Source organism: Seriola aureovittata, chromosome 16, assembly GCF_021018895.1.
Source record: "Seriola aureovittata isolate HTS-2021-v1 ecotype China chromosome 16, ASM2101889v1, whole genome shotgun sequence".
NCBI lineage: Eukaryota > Metazoa > Chordata > Actinopteri > Carangiformes > Carangidae > Seriola > Seriola aureovittata.
Genome location: NC_079379.1, coordinates 21,462,032 through 21,476,998, shown reverse-complemented (window position 1 = coordinate 21,476,998; position 14,967 = coordinate 21,462,032). Strand labels below are relative to the sequence as shown.

General features: G+C 39.9%; 2 protein-coding genes across 2 annotated transcripts in view; one reads left to right on the top strand and one right to left on the bottom strand.

The window, feature by feature from the left end:
- LOC130183840 (hippocalcin-like protein 1) overlaps nt 1–6,694 on the top strand; it is a 40,190-nt gene extending 33,496 nt beyond the window's left edge. The window contains exons 4-5 of the mRNA XM_056399567.1: nt 1,643–1,748; nt 3,153–6,694. Of these exons, the coding sequence (XP_056255542.1) occupies nt 1,643–1,748; nt 3,153–3,250 (204 nt within the window). The 3' untranslated portion in view covers nt 3,251–6,694. The remainder of the gene's footprint in view (nt 1–1,642; nt 1,749–3,152) is intronic.
- A 306-nt stretch (nt 6,695–7,000) lies between these two features.
- Nucleotides 7,001–14,718, bottom strand: tmem54b (transmembrane protein 54b). Its single transcript, XM_056399566.1, has 6 exons — nt 14,469–14,718; nt 13,321–13,517; nt 12,618–12,677; nt 10,375–10,566; nt 8,156–8,302; nt 7,001–8,053 (listed from the first exon to the last, which is right to left on the bottom strand). Exons 1-6 carry the CDS (start codon nt 14,479–14,481, stop codon nt 7,658–7,660), a joined length of 1,005 nt encoding a protein of 334 aa, XP_056255541.1. The 5' UTR covers nt 14,482–14,718; the 3' UTR covers nt 7,001–7,657.
- Between the last annotated feature and the right edge of the window lie 249 nt (nt 14,719–14,967).

Genomic DNA, 14,967 nt, shown 5'->3' with positions numbered 1-14,967 from the left:
GTTTGGGTAAGGGACAATGGACAAATTATGTCGATGGGTGGACCCCATGGGGATAGTGAAACAAGTTTTGTCAGTGTGTGTGTGTGTGTGTGTGTGTGTGTGTGTGTGCGCGCACTTCTGGGTTCTCATGGATTAGTGAGTTAAATTTAACCAGAGTTTATCCCTGAGTGTGCAGAATACTGGGATTATCCTCAAGCTCATTGAGGTTACGCACCGCTGGATGAGAGAGGAGGGGCCCATTGTGTCATTGTACACTGAGAGAGACAGAGAGATTGTCGTAATAAGGGAAGTCAAATTTGTTCTAGACCACATTATCGGACAGCAGAACATATCCTAACCCCTTCATGCCCTAATCAGAGGACACGTCCAACAAAATGTCAATTCTTATCTTATTTGTAGATCTTTAAAAAGGTTTTTGATTTAAAATCTAGCATATTGACTTGTTCCTTTTGTTTCAAAATGGTGATGGGAGGAAATGAAGTTAAAATAAAATCGTTCTGCTAAAGGAAAAGAGAGTTTTTGCCCCAAAAAACAGATACACACATATAAATGAATCAGAAAATCACTGGGGCAATCAAATTAGATGAGAAGATGGATACCACTCTCATGTATTTGTGCTAGGTAGAACCAGGAGGCTATTAACTTTAGCTTAGCATCAGCTAGCTTGTTGCCTCTTTACAAATTTAGGGAATAAATAAATAATTTAGGGAGAGTTTTCAGAAGAGGGCATAGCTTCACTTATTCAACTTACAAGACAAAGCAGCTTTCACTGTGCAAATTAACAGCTGTGCAAATTGTTTATATTTCATTTGTCACATTAGTTATCAATAAAGTGCTTTAAAACGTGACCCCATCTAAAGAAAGACTGTAAAACCACTGTCTGTCACTTTGTCTGTGTCATATAAGTGAGACCTGTTTTCAAAGTCAATATATAACCTGCTATACACCTTTCTCCGGAGGAAGACAAGAACTCTCATTTTATAGTCCAAGGGATAAATTTTAAACCTCTCTGTCTTACTGAAAAGCTCAGAGGGCTTATTTCATGCAGGCTACCTTCCCCTCTGAGGGTGCTGCTGTGACACTGATCTACAGTCAGTAAGCTGACTGCAGATCTGTGCCTGAGGCCAGCTGATACTTGCAGCTTCTCCGTGCTCACTTGCTAGGTTAATTTAATGCTATCAGGGGACGGGAGGCGCTGGTATCAGTCAACAGATAAAGATGTATCAGATCAATACGGTAAACTCTGCTTGTAAGCCCCCACCCCCACCCCCACCCTGTTGGCACATGCAATCTCTGTCACTCTGATGGTGTGGTTCTCCAGGCATAAGAAAATCCTGCGAGGGTATTTGTGGAAAAGCTGCTCTTAGCATCGAGGGGTAATAAACGGAAGTGAATCATGTGGACTTTAGAAAGTGTGTACATCAGCATCTTGAAAGCTGCAGTGACATTATTTTTCAGTTCAGTTTTGTTTTAGTTCTCTCCTACTGAGTCTCCTTAATGGATCCCTGCTGGCTTGAATTCCCTTATCTTTCTTTTCTCTCGCTCCCACCCCACCACCCCTTTCTCTCTCTCCCTCTCCCTCTCGCTCTCCCTCCCTCTCCCTCTCTCTCTCTCGTGCTTGCTCCACCGCTCTGTCTCTCAGGCCATCTACAAGATGGTGTCATCTGTGATGAAGATGCCAGAGGATGAATCCACGCCGGAGAAGAGGACAGATAAGATCTTCAGACAAATGGACCTCAATAATGATGGTGAGTGGAGGAAATAGCAACTAGAAGGAATAAATATGCTGAGAGGAGAGGACAGGAGTGACGAGCATCAGATGAATGTGACATTTTATTGAAGATAATTTTTGAGCTGTGCTTATTTTTGCAGAAATCAAGAGATCTTTGAGAGAATGTAGGGCTGCATATTTTAGTATTTTTTATCTTATGTCAGGCCAAACATTTGGGATTACAAGACACTCAAGCATAGAAAATATAACATGCACCCTCTGGCAACACATACAAAAACTATACTTTCAAATAGCATAGTTAGAGCTTGTCTTTCTCATCTTTCAGCCTTTCTCCAAGTAACTGGCTAATTTAAATATTTCATATGTGAACATCCAACTTAGTCTTTGTGCATCATCCATTTTTACAAAATTAATGATGATGAATATTGACCTCTTCATTATTTAACACTTACCGCTATGCTAACGTCCCTGTGAGGTTGTACCTTAGCACAACAGTGCTTTGAGCTAAATGCTAAAGTCAGAATGGAAACATGTTCACGATTATAATGCCAACATGCTGATGTTAGCAGGTAGACTGTTCATCACGTCAGCAAGCTAACATTTCCTGATTAGCAATAAACACAAAGTACAGCTGAGGCTGATGGGAATGTCAGCAGTTTTGCACATATTTCGTTTAATAGATAAATCTCGGACAAACTAAAAATTTGAAGTGATGATGGCACTAGATGAAAAAGTTATCAAGGAAGTCAGAGAATCACTCCGGGGACCATGAATATCTGAACCAAATGTCATGGCAACCCACCCAATACGGCTTAAAGACTTCTCTAAAAATCGAAACAGCTAACATTGTGATGGTGCTAGATGAGAAGTTGGGATCTCCAAAGTCAGTAGGATTCATCCTCTGGGGAATCACGAATGTCCTTAAAAAACTCCATGACTTTCCATCCAGTAGTTGTTGAGATATTTCAGTCTGGACCAAAGAGCTGCTGGTAGCAAGGCTAAAAACAACTAATCAAACCCACAGTAGTAAAACAAAGTGCACATGTCTTTGACTAAGATCCAGTAAGTTGTTTATCCCGAATAAGTATTTTTTTGGTCAGCCTGTTTCTTCCATCTCAAGTGGTTGATTCCATAACTTGAACTATCAACTATAAACATCTTCCAGTGAACCTCACATGGCTCCCATCCCATATCTCCCACCACAGCCATGTTTGGTGCATATTTGTGCACACCCAGAAATTTAAAATAGCGCTGTGTGGTTTTGATTCACACATGAAAAAGATTTTAAAGGCCTTGAACTCTAGCTAAAAAACACACAAGCTTTGAATCATGCTTGAGAACATATTTCCATTTAACAAAGAAAAATAAATCAAAATAATGTCTATTTATCTAACTTTCTCTCTCTCTGTTTGTCTTGCAGGCAAATTATCCCTGGAGGAGTTTATCAAAGGTGCCAAAAGCGACCCTTCCATCGTCCGGCTACTCCAGTGCGACCCCAGCTCGGCCTCCCAGTTCTGAACTACTGCCCCGCTATGACCCCTTCTTCCTCACCCTCTCTGTTGCTATTGAACCAGTCACTCAAATCAATGCATGATGGTTCTCGTCTCTCATATCATCTTAAAATTTTTGTTGTTGTTGTGCAAAGATGGAGGAAGAATTTTAAGGAGGATAAGAAAAGTCATCACTATCATTTTACTTTTATTTTTATATTTGGGGGAAATATATGAAGGGACATGTATACATTTAATGATCAGTCGAGAGAGGCGTCCGCTAATGTTCCCGAATAATATTCCTCTCTCTCTGGAACGTCGGATTTCCAGGGGGCTTGTGACAAATTTTTTTTTTTTTTTTTTGCAGGGTGAGGATTGCTCAGTTTCCCCTCCAACACACATGTATATCATGTATATACTGTATGTCTATGTATATCATAAGATGAAGTACATTCGTCTTCATGTATGGTGCACACTCTCTGGCATTGAAAGGCAGTATTATGTAGCGTAGCTTCCTGGTCTGATCTGAATGGGTGGTCAGCGGGTTGGAGGTGGGTGGGTGGGGATTATTGGGATGTTTCGCTGAGAAAAAGAAGGCCTAAGATCCCATTAGGTTTTTATTGATATCTACTTGCATTTTGTTGATTTATAAATTTTAAATGTGTTTTTTCATTTGTACATATTGTTTTCCTCCTTCATGTTGTTTTATTTATTCATTTTTATTGTTATTATCTTTTACTTTGATATGTTGTTTTAGATGAACACTCTAGTTTACAGTGACAGAGAGAGAGACAGAGAAAATGTGAGTTAAGACTGACCTCTCTGGGATTTGTGGTTTTTGTCAAAGTGGAAGAAGAATATGAAATTGTAGTGAAATAAGGAGTTCCCATAATGCATCTGATCAACGACACCAGTAGCACATATCGTTTGAGCCGCCATGTGTTTATAAAGTATGGCTGTGCATTTGGTCTGAATGTGTGTGTGCATGTGAATATGCACCGTATCCTCGAGGCTAACTTTTACAGTATTACCATGTTGTGTTGTTTCTTAATTTGTAAGTATTTTAAAGTTCTTTATCAACGAGCAGTAAACTTAAGATAGTCGTGACCTGTGACTATACTGCATGATCCTGCGAACCCAACGACGACAACACAGAAACAGTAAACGCACAGCGGTATCTTTTTGTAGCTCTGCAGCCTCCTCAGCACCGTACCAGGCAGAAATGACTGAATATTTGTCTTGCTTTGGGACAAACCCTGACCCCACTCTCTTTTCCTCATGACAGACATGAAAACTCACTAAGGGCTCGTTCATCTCTCTCTAGCTGAATGCTTTTATAACCTCCTGGATTAGTCTGCTTACAGAGCAGTTAGATGAAGGGACACGTGTCACGAGACAGTAGCAGGTTACTTGTTCTGATTTGGATTTTTAGTTTTTCTCCAGACAATAGCCGGTGGCCATGTTTATATTAGCAGTTATAGAAATCTTTAACATCTGGGATACCTGTTCTAAGAGATTTAATGAATATTTGTAGCGCAGAGAAAGTGAAACACTTCCAGGCATGGCATCAAGTCAATCTCTCAGTGTCTCTTTAAACTACTTTAAACTGTATGATATTAGAGTTTTAAAACACAGCTTTGACTGAGTGAAACCATGTTTCACAATAAAAACCACCATCTGAAACACTGTGCAAATGTAAACAGAGCCGCTGGTTGCAGCAGTGCCAGCACCACTCTCATATATCGCCCATTTAAGGCTCCCATTGTCAGATCACTGTTGCCATCTTCTGTTTCAGAGATTAAACACACACTACAAAGTCAGTCTGTGACGTAGGTTACCATGGAGTTGACTGAAAAAAAATTCAAAGTTGAAGTAAAACTGCATATTTGAAGTAAGCCCTGCTTCAAAAATATTTTCTTAGGAGTTGACCTGTTGCCCTGACGACATCACTGAAGACAGAGATTACTATTTTCATTTCAGTCAAAATGTTTCTTGATATGATGCACAAGAGACTTGAGGCTGTTGGTTGAAGATGACCCCTAAAGAAACATTATCATAAAACATATGGTATTTCTTTATTGTTATAGACTGAAGTACATTTTCTCAAGTACTGAGACTTATATTAGTACAACACCTAAGTACATTACTTGAGTATTTTTATTTTATGTTACTGTATACTTCTACTCCATTACAGTTCAGAGGCAAATATTGTAAGTTTTACTTTACTGCATTTATTTAACAGCTTGTTTCTTTTTCAGATTAAGATTTTACATATGAAATGATTAGTTTATATAATATGTGTTGTTATAGATTTAAGTGTTGAAAAGTAATAAAACTAGTTAAATTAGCTCCATCTTGATTAACTATAACTTTAAAGTAATCATTACAATAATAATATAACTTATAATAATAGTATAACATTAACTAAGGCCATTCTGCATGAGTACTTTCACTGTTGATACTTAGTAGATTTTACTGTTGATATTTCTGTACTTTTTACTTGAGTAAACAGTTTGAATGCAGGATTATAATGCGGTCTTTTTATAATGTGATATTGCTTCGTTTACCCAGTAGTCTGAAAACTTCTTCCACCACTGGTATTTAGCAAAGCTGATATTCAAAATCTCTAAATTGGACCATGACCCTTCCTGGCGAAGGATTCAGTTTTTATTCCACAATTTTATTCTTAAGATTTTAGAAAAAATCCTTTTTTAAATGGGACAATGAAACGCTTAATTAAAACCCAGACTAATTCAGTTATTTCAGGTGGGTTAGCAGCTCTGTAAAGCGGGTGGTTCACACAGGCTGCAGTTTACACACAGTGGGAAAGGTGAGGAATAAAACCCAAACACTTCATCACACTTGGAGGATTTCTCTGTCTTTTGTGCGAGATAGAAATAAGTGTTTGTTCTGTGGTCAGAGAGGAAACTCCATCAAAACATCTGACGAACATCTAAAGTTGATATCAGCCTGAAATATGATTCTAATTGTGATTTTTATTTATATTGTGTTGCCCGACATTTGACTACCTCACAAACTGAATGGTGTGCAATGGTGGCAAAGTGAACTACCAATCAGAGCCTGAGAGCTGTGCTGGTGCAGCTGCTTCCGCATGTCATAAGACTTGATGTGAGGTGAACTTGTACCAAACATTTGCGCAGGAGCTTCCTGACCAGCCACACCTCTGCTTTGGAGATCCTGTAGTGTCACTGCCTTCTGCTGGTAGGATAAGGAACAACAGTTGCTACCCCATGATCAATTACAGTTTAACCCTTTTCTATTCTCACTGCCTCTGATAAACTGGTACCTTGTGTTGGATAAATACGCCCCCCTTCCCCTCTTCTTTCTTCCTTCCTTCCTAACCTCTCCTTCCTTCCTTCCTATTTTTCTGTTGCATGAAAACCTCACATGAGGATGTCATGTTTGTTCCGTTGGACCTGAAATAGAAATATACCTAAGTGTTTCAAAGCTGCACGTGTGGACTGTTTACTCATTTCTGGTTATTCATGAATGCAATACATCAAGAGTATTTCATTGTGGACGAGGCGAATGTCTGGTCTGACAGCTGAGCATGACTGCCATGCATCTGCAGTCTGTCAAGGCACATTGTAGGCCCTTATTAACATACACCTGACAGGACGTGGGTGAATGTCATTATGTCTCCTGAGCATAACCAGTAATACCTGTCAGGTCACTATAGCCGCTGCTATTAGCACATATTAAAATGAAATGTTTTTTGTTGCAGAGTTCAGATACCACCCACAAAATAGCTGCCAAATTGTGATTTAAAAACTTTATTTACTTAGGCAATAAATACAAAATCTTGCATCACTAGTTTCTCATGAAACTAGTTTTTCTTGACCTAACTGCAGAAAAAATACACACACACACACACACACACAGTATTCTCAATAACTCAAACATGCAAACCAGAGTTTCATCCTGCCTTAAACATGGGTAAAAGGTTGTATGCATAAACCTGAACATAGTTCAAGTCTTGCTAAGTGAAGCTAATCCCGTCCTAACTCCAGAGAACAAGCGTATGTCCTTGTGTCACGCTATTGTTTTAACTCTGAATGAACTAACTCCCTGGACAAGAAACAGCCTTCACCATGTCCTCACTTTTTCTCATCTCTCAATCCTAATGTGAATAATCTTGCCCTCATAAACACAAAAATACAAGAACACACACACTCTCACATAACTGGGATTCAACATGCAGTCCAACGATCCTGTCAGCTGCAGAACCTTTCATGCATCATGTTTGATCTCAGGTTCCGTTGCACTGCTAAATAAAACATCCTCGTTCTCAGAGTCTGTAGCTTTGAAGTACTGACAGGAAACAGGGTTGTGAATATGATGTTTGAAGCTACAGCTACAGTTCATAACCTCACAGCTCTTGTTCTCTCAAGAAGCTCTGGCCTGTCAAATATGGCTAAATCCAGAAGCTGGACCTTTCCAGCGTCCCCCTCTCCAGCAGTTGGTGTTGCTCCGGTGCCCTTTGCTGGCTGCCAGCCCTCGTCTCCGGCCTCTCTCTGCCTGACCTTTCTCTGTACGGCGGACGAAGAGGCTGCCTCTCCGAGGGAGGAAGACTCCGGTGCTGACGGGGAGGATGCTGTGGAGGGGGAGGGGGTCGTTGCTGCTGTCTTGGGGGTGCAGTGTTCCGTCTTGGAGATTCGTGATAGCTTCTTGGACGTTCAGTATAGTGAGCTGGAGGTTCATTGGAGGTTCTTGGAGATTCACTATAGCGAGTTGGAGGTTCATTATAGGTTCTTGGAGGTTCACTATAGCGAGAGGGAGCAGCTTTCTCCATCGGCCTCACCACATTGATCTACACAAACACAGAGGAAGTATTTTATGATATATATATATAATCTGGTTTTAAAATTATTTAAAACAGTCCAATGCAGGTGTATTTGAGTCAAAATCTCACCGCTCTGCCATAGTCTCTGTGTATCTTCCTGTTTGGGCAGCAAAGCAGACCCAGGAATGAACCGCAGACAGCAAAGCACCGGGCGCAAAACACCATCTGGATGACACAAGTCACGATCAGAGGGACCCAAAGGATCAGAGTGGTACTCTGGGGGAGGGATGGAGGAGTGAGGTTAGTTCCAATCACCAGCTGTACCGTACAGAGAACAGTTGCTCAGCAGCTCCACATCAATAGGGAAACAATGTGGGTAATGATGTGTTACAGAACTGTATTTTTTGGGGGGGTTTTGAGGGCTGCGGAGCACAGGGGAGTCAGCATTGTGAATAAAATATGCAGAGAGGAATGTATCAAAGCAAATGTGTGCAGAGGGAATTCCAACAGAAAGAGCTGCCTTTTGTCAGGCATGCTGACTACAAAGAGAATGAAAGTTTATAGTTCAAAGTTTGGAGCTTTCTTTGGGATTCATGGTGAAATATGCAGAAAGTACAAGAAAAATAAATAAACCTTGCGTAACCATCTTTACTGCCTCTAAGCAACTATAAGAAGCCCAACACACATTTTGAGGTGATGTAATATACCCCCTGGCAGCTATATTGGAGATCCCCAGCTAATATACAGCTCTGAGTGAACAGCATGGTCTCCAGTCTCAGTAGACTACAACACAGCTAGTCAGTCTGTTTTCTCCAAATCTAAAATGACACTAACAATCATTTGAGGAACACTGAAAAACTGAACAGTCGAGGTGTAAATTTTACTGTTTATCTTTATTTTCTCTTTTAAATAAGTCTGGCTAACCTGGGGGATTTGTTTAAAACCTAATAGTCAGACTACTTATCTTTTTGAAATGTCACTAAGTTTTCAGATCTCAGCAATTCCCCCTGTGAGTGCAGTTTTAACCTTGGTGACAGGAATGATTGTAAAAACTAAAAAACCAATCATCCTTTAATGTTAGCTAGTGAGTGCAGTATTTGAATGGTTTATCGTTGCTGCTACCTGCGCACGAGCTAAAGCTAGCATGACAAGTCAATATAGCAAATAAAAAAATTGATTTGATAACCTAGCTTGAGGTAAAAGGAAGCACACAACACAGTAATTTCAAATTTTTGTTAAATATTAAACGTTTAGCTTTCAGAGAATGAATAGACATTCAAACTACATCAGGTTAACGTTAGCCAGTATTTTGTGTACTTGTGTTTACTACTAGCATCTTGTAGCTTATTGTAGTTTTGAATGCTGAGGCTGACAAATGTACAAGTTGTGGATTAAGTGTCACTTATGCCAGTTTTTGGTATTATGATCGTTGCCATAGCTCCTATGTGTAGCTACATGGAGGCACACCTTTAATGTTACTTCATGAACAAGTTGCACATATTGTCAAAGGACAGCAGACAAAAGTCCCCCTAATTAGCATGTATTAACACACTCTAATGTAGCCTAGTTGTAAGCCGATACAAAAAGGGGACTTTTTATGTGTATTAATGTAGAGTTCTTCTTCTCCTATGAAAACAAGAAAGTGTTACCTATTCACCTGTGTGTGTTTGACAGTCTGGCTAGAGAAGCTTCAGCTCCACGTGATCACTGCTTTCTGTGACAGTGAATAACACAATGAACTGTAAACAGGCAATTGAACGGATGTAAACAAATCAGCTGCGCAGGATTGTAAGTGCATCTAGTGCTGCATTAATGGGCGAAATCCGACACTGAACTATAATTCAAAACCTACGCTCTATGTATCTACAGCGGCACCGCCATTAACCTCTTGTGTCAAGTATAAATCCAGCTTAAGACAAAGGTCACTTAACTGACAAATTGTAGACTACAAGCTGTGCTAAAACGCCAAAGTGGTGCTGATGCGTGGATGCAGCTGTGAGGCTGAGCCGGCCTGACAGTCCATCTGCAGCACACTGGAACAGGACAGAGCCTAAAGTGGACCGACAGGGTCAGGTCAGCATTTCTGCCACCAGGCTGCAGAGTGTGACTGACTGAGTGACAGAACGGACAGACACCCAACCTCCCACTTCTTCTCTCACACACCATGTACAGTACACACACACACACACACACAAGGGATACAGCCGCCATGACGTGCAGCCACGCCGCTCTGTTGTGATTATGCGGCGGCAACAATGGTCAGCTGTTCAAAGAGCCAGCTGCAGGGGAAAAAGTCGCACTTCATGCTTTGATCTGAGCCTCTGTGGCACACACACTAATGCACTCACATAGATGCGTGTGGGGTCAAAAGGACACTCGTTGGTGATGCTGGAGTAGCCAATGGCATCAGGGAAGCGGCAGTGAGTCAGGAGGCTCCGCCCACCATGAATAACGGCCCTCACCACGGACACCAAGAGTCCAATGGATGAAGCTGCTGCCGTGAGTGATGCTGCCAGACTGACTGAGAAAAGCGACCATGTCTGTGGGAGACACACAAATAAAATAATCAGGAAAGAAAAACTTAATGACGGATACGATGAAGCTTTAATGCTCCCAACTGGGAAACTGGGGAATCTGCAGCAGTAAATAGATAAAAGCACAGCTAAGAATAAACAATACACAATGGCATCTGTTACATGAAAGCGTTATATTTGAGGATAAGCAATAATATATGGATGCAAAAATGAAAAAAAAAAAAATGTTGGGAAAACATGAATATATATGAAAAATCTGAAATATGTTAATAAAGAAAAAGGCAAAAAATGACTTTAAAATGTTGTTTTACCATACAATATAGTAATGTGGCACTCCACTGATTTGATACATGAAAATTGGTTTATTTGTGATAAGCAGTACAACTCAGCCTGTGAAAACAGCTGAATAAAGTTTCTCCTGGGAGTTTTCTGAAGTGTGAAAAATAAAGAAACCCTGATGATGTCACCACGTATAAAATATGTGCAAATGCAGTCTGTAGAGTGAAACCACATTTTGCAGAAATAAAGCTGCTCTGCAAGTTGAAAGGTCACCTGACAAAGAGCTGTGGGCTGGATGTCATCGTCCAAATAATCTGTCCTTATTGTTAGGTATTGTACATTCTGCATCAATTTCGTTGACTGTCACTCGTCTCCTTGAGTTCCCCCACTTAATGGAATTGCAATCGTAAATCAGTGGAGCACCCCTTTTAAAAACACAATTAATAATATATATCTTTACAAATATCACACAAGGTCCAAGAGTTTATGCTTGGATTTTTGATGGTAGTTGATGTCCTACACCGTTAAAGAATAAGCCTGGTAATATTTGATATTTACTAATTATCAACAAATCCCATAAACTGAAACAATTAGTCAATTAATCAATTAGTTGATCTACATAACAGTAATTAGCAACTAGTTGGAAAATTGATTAATTGTTTTGGGTATTTTTCAAGCAAAATGAGTGAAAATGTGTCAAATATTCTCAGGTTTAAGCTTCTTTTGTCGAATATAATTTGGGTTTTGTTAAAAACTGCAGTGCCCAGCTATTTTAGGATTTATCTTGGCTTTTTTAAACTATGTTTCTGACCATTCTTTACATCCTCAGTAGGAACCAATGGGCTTGAGGCTGCCACAGACAGGATATGGGGAGTCCATAAGTATTGAGACACTGACTCACACTCTGTTGGGTTTTGGCTTTTATATTATTTATGCCAGCCTTAGTGAGACTCACAGTAAAACACTTCTAAACCAGATAATCAGCTAAGCACGATTACACATGATAACTGCATATTCTGGGCAGAGAAACCCAACCTTGAAGAAGTTTACAGAAGGTGAGACATGGGTGCAAAAGTGTCTACACCTTAAAAATGCTTTGTGAAGATCACTGAGTAATTAAATGGAAACCTGATAAGAACAATAAGAAATAATATAATCTTTCTGGGAGATTAGAAACTGTAGTACCCAGTTGTGATAAACAACCACGTTAACACAAAAAAAGGGAGTGTTTCGATTACATGTAATTCATGCAAAGTGATGCCTGGATGACTGAATAAAGATAACAAGGTGGACGAGGAAGTAACCTGCTGCTCGTCAGCTCTGCCCTGGCCAGTTCTCAGCTGCTCTCCCCAACAAAGGAAAGTGGGAGTGGTTTATCGTGGCTGGTTTGCCTGAGCTTACTCATTCTGTTCAGATCGCTGCCTCGTCAGTCCCGTCTGAGCAGCCTGACAGCTGACTGAATAAACAGACTGTTCCAGCTCTGCAGGGCTTGACTCAGACAACTGAAGCAACATGCAGCTCAAAGGGATTTTTTTATGTGCTCCTGACTGACTACAGAGGCACAGAGCAAAGCTGAGAATAAAGTATGAGAAAGATGGAGAATATCAAAGAGAATGCAAGTGTATGTGCAGTGCCACGAGAAATACTGATCTGACGAAGTAGGGAGGGATCAGTGAAAAGATTAGTATGTATTTTTTTTACCGTTTTTAATCACTTTTAAGAACTTTCAGATTAAAAAAAAGTAACAACTTGTAGGAAAAAACGTAAGTGATACTGACCAGGCCTCTGCTCTTCTTGTTTTTAGACAGGACAATAGCCAGAATACCAACAACAATTCCCTGCAGAGACAAGACAGACAGGTATTGTCAATGACTATACGGGGGAAAACAATGACAGGCATCCTGCAAAATGACCAGATAATTAAAAATGCCAAGATTTCACATCATATATTTCTCATCCAGTCTCAAGACAGACAGTCAAGGTAGCAACACAGGTAAAGTCAAAACACAAAGTCTCTCAACAATACAGCTGTGTTGTCATTACAAGCATTTCAAATATGTGTTTATGTGCCTCTATGCGGGTTTGAAAGTTGTTTTGTCAGGTCAGCCAGAATCATCATGGAATATCCCTTTAACTTTATATGCAATTATTATCAATTCAGTTTATCAGTTTGAAATCATCAGCTGAATCAGCCACTGATTCAGACGACCATATCTTCAATGTTGGTTTCATCAGACCAGAGAATCTCGCTCCTCACAGTCTCAAAGACCTTTAGGTGTTTTGTTTTTTTTTTCAAGCTCATGTCTTTCACTGACGTGAGGCTTCTGTCCAATTCAGTATACACTTTGTCATTGTGGGATATTGAGTGTAAACTGATGAGAGAAAAACATTTTTTTAATGACTTTAAGATGAAGCTGCAAGTGAAGGGTGAAAGGTGAAGGTGTCTGAATACTTGTGCAACGTGTATCTTTATACACTCACCACCAGGCCGGAGGTGAGAGCCACTACGTTAGAGATGGCGTACTCCATGGCCCGGGCCTGCTTGTGGAGGTTGATGTGTCTGAGCACCACACCGTGCACCAGCGCTCCTAACAGGAAGTTAACATGACCAATGAGGACCATGCTCAGACCCATCTTCATAAGGGCCTTCGGTTCCTCCAGGCTGGAACAACACAGTCCTGAAGAGTGGAGGAAAGAAGAGGAGAAGAAGTGAAGCAAGTTAATGCTCCAGGCAGTGAAATACAACAAAAGAACTCAGTCCAAGGCAAAGAAAGGTGCAGTGATTTCAGATAATATTACATCATCCATGTTGACTGTGCGGTATTGATCAGAGACACAGAGAAGCCTGGTCAAAACCACCGTAGAGATGTCAACTGCATTAATGATTAGCTGCTGAGCACATAACTACAGTACAGGCTGTGCACACTGGAACTGTCCCAAACAAGTGTATAGAGTTGACTGAAGAATATAAAGAAGAACAAAACTACATTTTTCATGAGTACAATTGGAGTCAAGAGAATAAATACACTAAATCAATAATTGCTGCTTCTAAAACCAGCTGAAATGAAATAGTAAGAAATATTAAGCAAACATTTGCAGTTTATATCAAAGTAAGTTTAACTAACCATTTAAAATTTTTTTTTTTATAGTGAACACATGAAAAGCAACTCTCAGAGGGGCTTACCCATGACTGTGAAAATATCCTATATTGAACTAAGCAAAACACAGAAACCTGGCATAGCAAATACTATCTGAAAAGTAATCAACTGAAGACTAGAAATGTACTAATGTTACAGAATAAATCTAAATGTAGCTACATAAGTCTCAAGTACTACTCTCCTCAATCAATGTAAAATATCATGACTAATCATTATTCAACAGCATCACTTTGTTCAAATTGTTTAAATCTGTAAGGAAATGGTTTCAGCTAATGAAAGGACCTCGCCAAATTATCACAAACAGATAGAGGCAGTTTCAAAGCTTTCCGTCACGAGATATCAGAGTTCATCATCCTCAGACTGGTGAGCCACACCACTACCACACCTTGACAAACACACGGAAACTTCTCTGAACAAACATCGTCTGCAATTTACATACATTTAAATAAACTTCCCAGTCATATTTATTACCTGCACCGGCCATCTCCGTCAGGTCACCATGCGGTTAAATTGAGAGAAAGTATCATGAGTTTACTTTTATCCCCCCCTTGCCGATTATCCCCTCTTCTCCTCAAAGCAAGATGTTCCAGTCAGAAAGCACGGCAGACAGAAAACGACGCTTCTGCTCAAACATTTCAAAATAAAATCTTATCTTATCTTCGAGCGCATCACAGTGTCACAACAATGTTAGTTGGGTCAGAATGAAAGTTTAATAACGTCACCAACTATTACTGATGTGTATTTTTTTTTTTAAATTAAAGTTAGATAAATTGCACGAACTGAGCATAATAGTGCAATTGTTTAAACAATTTAATAAAAAGTACCAAAACTTATTCTTGAGAAAGAATGTGTAGTAAAACAATATTACAAGTGATTTTTTAATCTTTCCATTATTTTCCTAACATACACTCTTGCCGTCAATTCCTCCTTGATAGGTGAGGCAATTTATGCTTTTATTTTGAAACCCAAG

Coding starts and splice junctions, on each gene's coding strand:
- tmem54b (XM_056399566.1), bottom strand. Junction 12,678..13,320: donor CTCTCACCTCCGGCCTGGTG/GTGAGTGTATAA, acceptor TTGTCTCTGCAG/GGAATTGTTGTTGGTATTCT. Junction 10,567..12,617: donor ACAAGAAGAGCAGAGGCCTG/GTCAGTATCACT, acceptor TGTCTCCCACAG/ACATGGTCGCTTTTCTCAGT.